The sequence below is a fragment of the Setaria italica genome, chromosome IV (genome assembly GCF_000263155.2).
Source record: "Setaria italica strain Yugu1 chromosome IV, Setaria_italica_v2.0, whole genome shotgun sequence".
Taxonomy (NCBI): domain Eukaryota; kingdom Viridiplantae; phylum Streptophyta; class Magnoliopsida; order Poales; family Poaceae; genus Setaria; species Setaria italica.
Genome location: NC_028453.1, coordinates 26404733 through 26415756, shown reverse-complemented (window position 1 = coordinate 26415756; position 11024 = coordinate 26404733). Strand labels below are relative to the sequence as shown.

The window sequence follows — 11024 nt, the reverse complement described above, 5'->3', positions numbered from 1 at the left end:
TTGCCTCCCTTGATGAGTAGGTGACCTCATTCTTTTTTTAATGGCCGATCACTTGTAATGGCCTTTCGGCCTTTCGCTTGGAATACTTATCAAGAAGCATATCAAAGGTAACCTTTTCCCTTGGGCTACTCCGCTGATCTTTTGCCACATTAAGCTTCTAAATTTCAATCTCCGGACGCCTTGGTTTTAGCATTCGGGGTGATCCTGGGGCTGACCGGTCTGACCGGCCCCTTGCACCGGTCGGACCAGTTTGGTCTGTCCAGCAGACTCGAACAACTTTTGATCAGATGCCTTGGACGTCCCTTGCCCCCCGTGTCCAGAAGCATTACAGTGATTTTAAATGACTCCTTGCCATCTGGAGTTTTTTCATACACCACTTCCCTTGTCAACTCTTTTCCCCTCAAATCGGGCTTCTCTTCCCCGATTACCACATTTTTGCCTTTAGTAGCTTCAGCTTGATGCAGCCGAACCAGTACCTTAGGCTGCTATAGGTCCATAGTGTTGACACGAAATGGTGTCTTGTCCACTTGCATTTCATGAAACGTCAAACAGCCTTCATTTATAGCCAATTGAACATGTCGACGAAACAAATTGCAATTATTAGTGGCATGAGAAAAAGTATTATGGAACTTGCAATATGCTTTCCTCTTCAACTCTTCAAGTGGAGGAATAGTATGAGATATTTTGAGGTTCCCAAGTCTAAGTAATTCATCAAAAGTGCAGTCACATTTGGAAACGTCAAAAGTAAACTTAACCTCTTCTTGCCGACCCTTATGAGCTGGCTTAAGGGATACACAAGAATAAGATTTAGCTTTAGAAGGCCAAACAAATTCAGCAACCTATACTTCATTATCAGCATTGTTCGAACTATCGGAATCGTATTCAATAGCATTCTATACTTCATTATCAGCGTTGTTCGAACTATCGGAATCGTATTCAATAGCATGCATATTTGACCGACGGGATTTAAAGCTATCCTTCTCTTTGGCCAACCTAGCTTCTTGTGCCATGGCTCTCACATGTACAATTGCAACATTAATAAATTCTTGACCTTCTAGCCTATCTCTAATAGATGACCTTAAACCTTTAAAGGCTAGATTGGCCAAATCTGATTTAGAAAATAACAAATTGAAACAACAGTTTTTCATTTCCCTAAACCGTTTCATGTAATCAGAAACATATTCATCTTTGTTTTGCTTGAAATGATCATGAAATTTTTATTCTAATTGATCCCAAGAATCAATAGAGCCAGGAGCCAACGAAGAAAATCAAGCAAAAGCCGTACCCGTCAAAAACAAAGGAAACAATCAAACTTTTAAAGCATTATAGGTACTAGCTTCACCCAGCTGAGCGAGATATTGGCTAACATGTTCCCATGTAGTACAATTATCCTCCCCATTAAATTTGACAAAATCAGGCACATGCCAACCAAGGGAAAAAGGAACATAATCAAAGCTAGCATCATAAGGTTTTTGATACAGCTTAGAATTCCCAATATCGTTCCCAAGTTTACTTCTCAAAGTTTTAAGCAATTCTTCCCTAAAGTTGAGATTTTCGTCCCATGTGTTGGACTACTTTTGCATTGTAGCCGCTGCATTCACATCACTCATGTGAGGCATGCTACCACTCTGAATGCGATAGACATCATCATACATGTCATTCAGTATGCCCTTGGAAGACATACTAATATTAGGGATAGGAGGTGACGTGTAAGCGATCACATTGGACAAAGGCGCAACTAGTCCAATGTCACCAGTACGGTTAGGAGCAACCAAACTGGGCACAATAGCGCGCGGTACTGGCATTTCAGGGACAACTGTCAGCTGGCCGGCCTGACTGGCCTGACCGATCTGACCGGTAGCCTCGACCGGTCTGACCACCCAGCCGTGTTCGGCCTTTACGAATGGCCAGGAGGCGTCTGTCCCTGAAAGAAGTTAGCCAGCATGCCATACATAGGATTTCGAGTAGGAGCCCCTAAATTTGCCGATAAACTTGTGTGTGCTACCCCACATGAATTTAATTAAGGGAGGGTAGAATCAGCAATTTTAGCCAATTTACCCTTCTCATATTTATCCGTACGTGCATATAAAGCAGCAAAAAGCTCATTTTGAGATTTAACAATTGAATCGAGCCTATCACTCATAGAGTTATCAGAGGATGATTTGCTTACATTGAGCAATTCCTCAACATGGTTGTTGTTCATCTTGATCGCCGGCATCTCGAAGTCTTGCGTCCGCGAAGCCTTGCCATGACGATCCTTTTTTACGCCAGCTAGGAACTTCCATCTGACATACTCTTGCAATGCCACAAATCTCTGCTGCTCCTCCTCATTAAGATCTTCCACGGAAGCCATGATGATGTTGTCCTTGTCGATTTCCATAGTAGATCCCATCTTACTTGGATTTTCCGGAAAGGTTGTTAAAAACCAGATCTTTCTTCCCTAGCGGAGTCGCCAAAATGTGTTGGCGCCTTTTCCGGCCAACACACGAGTGCGCTAGATCATGCGGTGAACGAAACTTTCCTTGCTAGAGCTCCTACTCCTGGCCGGTCAGGCCGGTCTACACAGGGGCACTGCGAAAACCTACAAACACCACCCTGGGAGGGATCCCGTCAGGGATGGTGCGCCTAGGGTTGCTCTGATATCGGACAAGCCTCTCAGAACGTTCTCAAATGCCATCGGGACGCAGTAGGAAAGCAAAGGGGTTGGAAAAGCTAGGGTTTGAGATAAAAGCATAAAAAGATATGTTTGAGGATTGGGTGATAGCCCTCAATCAGCCAGGACCCTTTATATTTATAGGGTGGAAGGTCTTTTCCCACAGGGAAATCCTGTTTCAACTCCAATTCGACTAGGACTCCAAAATTCGCCTCGAACATGGGGTGACCGGTCGGGGCCACCGGTCAGACCATTGGATGAGTGCCAGACCGGCTATAGCAGCCAGACTAGTTAGACCACCCATAGAGACCAGTCTGACCGGCTGATGCAGCCTGGTCGGCACTACTGCCACTTTTGGGCTCCAACAGTCTGCTTGAGAAAATTTTCTCCCTGACTGGTGGATGACAGCAAGGAAATGAGTGGACAAAATGGCCAGGAAAACTTTTGTCTCTTTGCTCATCCTGATTTCTTGATCCATCTGGCTTGAACGTAATGCAAGAACTTTCAATAGAGTCGAAAAAATGGCGACGCTACTGATGCAGATGATCCTTGAAGACGCCTATGCCTGGGTAGCAGCTCGATTTCACTGCCTGGCGCCGTTCACTGCAGCTCTTAATTCCAATGTCACGAGTAGTAACTGGTAGTTGGGTCGCAAGATGGGGCGAATGTAATCTTTACTTAACTTTTCAGTTGTCTAGCATGTCATCACTCCTAGATAACCCTGGATGTCCATGTAACCTGACTTTTCTCCTCCTTTTAATGAAATACGTGCCAAGGTGAAAAAAAAACACCAATAGATTGAAGGGAGTATACTAAGAAGTAAGAACTGTCGGTGGCTCAGCTTGCTTCTAATTAACAACTCAGCGGTGCAGTTTATAGTATCTCGCTGCAGTTTTGACACTGGCTCCCCCTTCCATACGTGGATGCCATTAGCGCGCAAGCATGTGCATAGGATTTAATGCTGCACGCAAGTCAACCGTTATATTGTTCTCAGGAATCCAAGCGTGGATCTGCCGAGATGCGATAAAAGGATCCCATGCTTAGCTTAAGTAGCTGCAAGGAAGCTCTTACTAGTTTGAGCATCTAGCAAAGGGCATTACAGAGTTGTGGTGCAAGAACTTTTGGGAGATGAAAGGCAGGCATGAGTGCCCAAAGCAGCATGGGAACAGCGGAAGAAGCGCGGTACTGTGGCTCGTTCTGCCGCCTCTTATAATTCTGATCGTGCTCAAGACTGATTTTCTGCCGCAGGCTGTGCTCGGTAAGTCGCCCTTTCGTTTATCTGTCGATAAATATCAGCTCTGCGAGCAGTTTGTTTTGTTCACTTTTATGTTAAACTGTGCGGTATCTTCAACCCGTTCACTCTCTCCACATTACCACTAGTTGTGCTTTTCTGTTCTCTCTGTTTTATTTCCCTGTGTTCAGTAATGCATTGTAGAGCAGCGTGTGATATTATGAATTATACTTAGCTTGAGCAGGACCCTTAATTAAAATGTGCTGAATCTTCAAGTTTTTCATAGAAATCTACATTATATTGGTGCCTATAGTATATATTGTTGAATGTCTAGGAAAGTTTTTAAGATTTGGTGGAGAACATTGATATCCCTTCTTTGAGAGCATAGATATACATCTACCAAATAACCCTTTCATTATAGAGATAGGTTCTAACAATTCGGATAAAGCATAGCTCTGGTGATATAGCGTTCGGGGAATTAGCTGTACACTTACAAAACTATGCACCTTGATCCACTTTGTGCAGTACGGGAGACTGGATTGACCAGATACAAAGATGGAATGGTTCACAAGGTTTCATCCTTAGGTGAGCTAATGGAAGATTGCATACCTGAACTCTTTATTTCAGCCTACATCTTGATATGTCAAATGGTTGATACACCATGTTACCTCTATTCAAGGTGTGGACAGTACAAGATGGCAGCAACAATCACTACACACTGAGAAGCCAGAATCTGCAAAAGGTATGTAGCAATGATATGGTGAGAAAAAACTTTGTATTAACCATCTTAGGGAAGCTTCAGTCCTCTTCCTCGATTGCTATTAACAACAATATATTCACATGTGGCCTCACCTTGAATTCAGACTCGATTTTCGGGTCACCACCTTCTGCAGCATCAAGTGGTGACTAGTATCCAGTGCCTTCACGTGCTACTCGCACTAACAAAGTCACTTCCAGAATAACACTAAGTTTGAGTCATTGAATCAACGGGGCTAGCTAGTTTATATAATATGATGTTTCCCATGCAACTTATGGAGTACTAAAATTTATATAATTTTTTTTCTTCAAAGGCTGAAGTGGTATATCACAACTCAGCGTATCCTTGAAGAAGTTCATCTAATTTGTCTTCTGCACTAAGAAACTAGAAAGATTATGGTACATTCACTGTGAGCTACCATTTTGAAACCGTTTAGTGGAATCAAGCAATTCAATCTGCAGCACATATGTTACATGCGTCAACACAAGTTTGTCTGCAGATTAGCATCACTTGGTGCTCACGCTCATTAGAGCTGACCAGTATGATATAGCTGATACTAATTCATAATAATGTCCTGCAGGGTATAACCAACAAAACGAAATCCTTGCCACAAACGCGGCAAAAGATGGTTCTTTGATAAATTCAGGTACTAGTAACATTCCGTATTTAGCTTGATTTCTGTATGGGCCTTCGCCGCTTCACACCAGGGACAGTTTGATGTATTACACAACTCGCGCAACAAAACTGCAAAAATTCTCCAATAAAAGGGTAATAAATAAATCCAGCTAATTTTCTAATCACACTTCTGTTGGATGCAGATGTAGGAGCACCAAGAATCAGCAAGCTAACCTGCAACTTCAGCCATCGTCACTCGGACTACTGCAGAATGGAAGGAGACCTGCGCATCCACGGCAGATCCGGCAGAGTCTACGTCGTCTCCTCTTCCACCTTCCGCCCAGAGAACTCAACTATAACAGTCCGGCCATACACGCGAAAGTGGGAGCCAGAGACCATGTCGAGGATTCGGGAGGTCGAGATAAGATCCTCGGCGCCACCGCCACACAGCTTCGTCATCCCACCCAAGTGCACAGTAAGGCACGATGTGCCGGCAGTGATCTTCTCCACCGGCGGCTGCGGCAAAAACTTCTTCCACGCCATGAGCGACCTCATCGTCCCGCTCTACACCACCGCCCATGAGTACAACGGCCACGTCCAGCTGCTCATCACCGACTACAACACCGAATGGGTCGCCAAGTTCAAGCCGATCCTCGCCGCACTGTCCATATACCCGGTCATCGACTTCGACGCCGACACCGCCGTGCGCTGCTTCCCATCAGCGCATGTCGGGCTGGAGAGCCACAGGATCCTTGGTATCGACCCGGCTCTCTCCCGCAACGGGTACACCATGATGGGATTCCGGGACTTCCTCCGTTCCATCTTCTCGCTGCAGCGGCCATGGATGACCCCCGTAAGCCGGAGCTCCGGGAAGAAGCCTCGGCTCGTCTTCGTCCTGCGGCGCCACTCGAGGGCGGTGACGAACGAAGCCGACGCCATGGCCGCGGTCGCGGATATCGGCTTCGAGGTGGTCGCCGCGGGGCCGGAGGACGTGAGCGACATGGCCCGGTTCGCGCCGGTGGTGAACTCGTGCGATGTGATGGTGGGCGTGCACGGCGCCGGGCTCACCAACATGGTGTTCCTGCCTCACAACGGCACGATCGTGCAGATCATCCCGTGGGGGAACCTGAAGTACCCGTGCCGGTTTGACTTCGGCGACCCGGTGCCGGACATGGGGCTCCGTTACGAGGAGTACGAGGTGACCGCGGAGGAGACCACGCTCAAGGACAAGTACCCCAGGGATCACCCTGTGTTTGCCGACCCATTGTCCATACACCGCATGGGAAAGATCTGGAACGTGTTCCTGGAGGAGCAGAATGTCACCCTGGATATCGACCGGTTCAGAGGAGCCATGCAGCAGCTTTACCAGTCCATCACCACGGAGTAGAGAGGAGCTGGTAGGCATCAAGTAGTGGTTGGCGTGATGGATCAATGTGTAATTTTTTGCTAGCTCTTCTTTTGCGGTTATTTTTTAACTCTCCTCTACTCAGTATCACCTTGATCACAGCACAGCATGAATGTAATGATGGATGTGTTGAGAACAATTGATGAGGGCTTCAACAAGGATGGAGGAACATACGAATATACAAGCTTGTGTAATACACAGAAAGTATGAATAATTTGAAGATGCAATAACAATATAGTTAGTAGTCAATGATTTCCATTCAGATTTTATTTTATTCAACACCATGTGTACATTCGTTACCTGGTCATTTATTCCAAGAAACTTTCTGCTCGTAGGATAGCCCATATTTTCCACAAACAAAAAGTTTCCTCTCAAACATTTCGAGCACAAGAATGATACAAGTTATACAACTCTTTCGGAGTTTTGGGATGTTGTTGACTTGAAACTCACTCTTTCAAGTGGTACCAAGTGCAAGTGGATCTTAATGGTGCTGGAAATCCAGTTCCATTGGTGTAACCAGCATCAACTAAATCATAATCTCCTATTGTGAAGCAACTGTTAACAAGCAAATCAAGTAAAATAAAATAAAATGCAAAGATAAAGAGGTGTACACTTAGGTATAACAAATGCATCTTGGCAATTTATTGCGTCACGCAGAACTCTTTAGGGATGTTGAACCCTTCCAGCCAAGTAATACATACAAGAATTTCATAGTCAAATCAACCACACCTAGCATGTTAGTGGTGATTTGTTGCTTTTTGTTCCTATACCTCCCTTGGTCAGCAACAGCAACACGCACATCAACAACATGACACACATCTGGTGCTCCAAGTGCATTGCAAAACCACTTTTTTTTAATCATCAGATGGTCCTCAGTTATAGATAGAATGGCTGTCAACACATTAGAAAAGCGCTTACTTATAGTCTTTAAAGAACGCTTGTAAGTGCCACAGAGCAACCTCATTTTTAAACCATGTCAAAATACTAGCAATATTATGCATCCTTTTCTTCCAAATTAACATATACAAGGTCACGGAGATCACACCTCATGCAATATGACACACAAGTCTTGGAAGTTTATTTTAATCAAACACAACTTACATAGCATGTATCTTTAGATCCATCATACATTTCTTTGAGAAAATACTTTCTTTTATTGTGCTTATGCTCAGTGTCACAAAAGCACCCCAAATCCTTAGTCTCTCTATGAACTAAGATATGCTAGACTAAGAACAACTAACTCAAAATATAGTTCTGTCAACACAATCCTTCTGCTCTTTCTTCTTTGTTTTCTTCAGATATACAAAAACCAACTCAAGAACTGACATGGTGTAACTACAATGCACACGCATATCATTTGTAGAAAAAAAATTCTAAAACAAGCATACAAAGACCATGGCATACAACAACACATCATGGCATACAATAAAAACACCTCAATTAGGGAGCACATATAGAGAAGCAACCGACAACAGAGAAGCAACCTGAAAAAAAAAATTGCATGCAAGCACTACAAGAAATGTGTTTATCTATAACGAAAATTTTATGATACATTTGTTCTGATCGTAGATCTATAACATTTTTGGTTAAAAACATCATAAACTTTCAGATCCAAGCAAATTTAGTGACACAGTTACAGAACGTCATAATAGTTGCTAGGATTCTGTACGGAGTGAAAGAAGCGTGCTATTGTAGCCATAAAGAAATCATCACTCGCTGTTACATGGTGGATTTGTAATAATATAAGGTCCATGAAAATATCATAAACCAACTAGGGCCCCACATGTAAGCATTTGTTAAAAAATAAGGTGTGCAAAAATGTCATAAACCGAGGGGGATCCCCATGCAAGCATGAGTTGAGAAATAAAGTATTCCAATTCATCATAAAATCTAGCAGGATCCCACAAGTCAATCTGTGATAAAAAAGGGAGGAAAATAAAATGGTAAAGAGTTCTAAGAGCAGGGGTTGAACCTGTGACCTCTTGATTAAGACGAGTTAGCACTACCACTGAGACATAATGCAGTTTATGGTTTTTGAACAAGGCAGCTTCTTTATATTACATCTCTAATAAGTGTGGTCCACTTCCCAGTTGCAAGCCAGAGCAATGGGTACATCTGCAACGGCGCGCACTGTAAGGGACCTGTCAGCATGCTCCTGTTGGCTGTGGCAAATAGCCTAGAGGCATCGATGCGTAGATCTGCAACGGGCAGCAGGAATGGCGCATCCTAGCAGCGAAGGGAGGAGTAGGAGCTACGATTAGGTCAGTCCCCTATTTTGTGCCGCTACTTTCCCCTTTCGTCGAAGGGAAGAGGATTTTCTAGAATTGAGGATTTGGGTTGAAGGCAGTAGATTCCGATTTGCATCCGATTGGGTTTGCATCCGATTGGTGTTAGAAGTTGGTTTCAAGTTACAATGACTTTTTTGAAAATTCCGAGTATTCCATCATCATCTTCTTCCGTTGGTAGCTACTGCTCGGATACATCTTCTTGCGACACTACCTGTTGGCATCCTGAAAGCAAGTGCGATCATGGGTTGAGAGCAGTGGTGAAGTATTCTTGGACCTTTCTCAACCTTGGCCATCGGTTTGCTTACTGCCCAAAGGTAATGGCTACCTGCTCCATAGAGATATTGGTTCTATGGTTTCATGTTACTGTTGTTAACAACAATTTGTAAAGGAGCATTTAATTTGCAGCATGAAAAGAAGCAATGCAGTTACATGACCTGGGTTGATCCAGAATGGGATGATAGGGCCTTTGTTGTTCTGGTGAAGCTCGTGAAGAAGAAGTTGCAAGCTGAGGAGGATGCAAAGAAGTGTGAGGAAGACTCAGCAAAAGCTAATGGTGAGCTAAGAGATTAGGAATGAAAGATGGTGCGGCAACAACTTTAGAAGGCTACTGCTGAGCTGAAGTTCATTGGGAACTATAGGCATAATGTCAAAATTGTGCACGTGCTACTTGCTTTATTTGTTGTTGTCGCAGGATGGATGCTCGGTGCCAAGGCTAATTAAGTAGATGGTGAATGAAGTTCTTAACCGTTATGAAAAATCTTAACATAGTTCCTTTGTTTGTATTTGTGATGTGTTGGAGGTATGCCCTAGAGGCAATCAAAGAGATGATGATATTCCATTTGTATCCATGATTTGTATATTGTGTTCATTGAATATCCATTAAAGGCTACTTGAATTGATTTGCAATTATGTGAATTGTATGTGAAACTCTTTACTTGTATGGTTATTCTAAAGTTATCCCTAGTCGGAGTTCATGTGAGGACACACATGAATATTAGACTAGCACATGTATTAGTTGATGACTATGTTTCACAAGTCATGGACATGGAGATGTTGAACTAATAATGTGGACACATGTGGAGACATGTGCTAGGACTGACCCAGCACAAGAAGTAGTTCTCTCTTTATACAACATATACGCTTTGTCCTTAGACCTGAGATTGTCGCATGTATTCTAGATGTGGATCGACCTACTTAGGGGCTATCAAACGCTACGCCGTAACAGGGTAGTTATAAAGGTAGCTTTCAGGTTTGTTAAGAAGCATGCTATGAGACATGGTCAATCAAGATGGGATTTGCCCCTCTCTGATTGAGAGTGATATCTCTGGGCCCCTCGAGTGATCGGATCCGAAAATGCATGGCCATGCTACGTACGGTTAAGAGTTAACCTACAAAGGGATTCCGAATCACAGGATCGAGAAAGAGCGGTATATTATGTTGTGATGGTTCGTCTGATATGATCTTCGTGTGCGTATAAGAGTTGGCACGTCTTGCTAGAGGCCGCTACCGACTATTGGGCCGAGTAGGAGTACTCGGGCCATGTCTATACGTATTCGAACCCATAGGGTCACACACTTAAGGGGCTGGAAGCCCAATTCGGATCTGATCCGAGTTGGATTAGGTTTAGAAGTACTAATGGGCCTCGGACCCAGAGGCCCGTCAGGAACCTCTATAAATAGAGGGGTGGGGGCGCCCTAGGGTTGACACCTTTTTGGCGAAACAGACCTGCCGCGCCTCCCACGCCCTCGCGTGTTACAACTCGTGGATCTAGCAGTCCGGCTTGCGACGCTTCCTCCTTGCACGTGTGGATACCTTGGAGGTGTTGCGCCTGCAGCACTTGGACGAGCCGCCGACGAGCCACGACGAGCCGATGACGAGCCGCGGCACCAGAGGCGATCTTGTTACACGTGGACGAGCTGCTGAGAAGCTGCTGGACGTGATCGAATACGTACGACTACGTTGATCGATTACGTACGACTACGTGATCGTCTTCACTGCATCGACGCATATCTACATCTTCCGCACCAGTAGTGCGTCGAGTGGTAATCCCGTGATCCTTATATGGTAGTTCTTCC

The 11024-nt window shown here is 44.4% G+C and overlaps 1 protein-coding gene across 1 annotated transcript; it reads left to right on the top strand.

Moving 5' to 3' along the window:
• The first annotated feature begins 3722 nt into the window (after positions 1-3722).
• LOC101765418 lies at positions 3723-6731 on the top strand. The gene is made up of 5 exons (XM_012845455.2): positions 3723-3911; positions 4410-4469; positions 4564-4626; positions 5222-5287; positions 5460-6731. The coding sequence occupies exons 1-5, from the start codon at positions 3782-3784 to the stop codon at positions 6641-6643; spliced, it is 1503 nt and encodes a 500-aa protein (XP_012700909.2). The 5' UTR covers positions 3723-3781; the 3' UTR covers positions 6644-6731.
• The last annotated feature ends 4293 nt before the right edge of the window (positions 6732-11024 follow it).

Excerpts from the sequence above, each read along its gene's own strand:
- LOC101765418 (XM_012845455.2), top strand. The coding sequence starts at position 3,782 with ATGAAAGGCAGGCATGAGTGCCCAAAGCAGCATGGGAACAGCGGAAGA. Across the intron at positions 4,627-5,221 it reads GAAGCCAGAATCTGCAAAAG|GGTATAACCAACAAAACGAA; the intron begins GTATGTAGCAAT and ends AATGTCCTGCAG. Across the intron at positions 5,288-5,459 it reads TGGTTCTTTGATAAATTCAG|ATGTAGGAGCACCAAGAATC; the intron begins GTACTAGTAACA and ends TGTTGGATGCAG.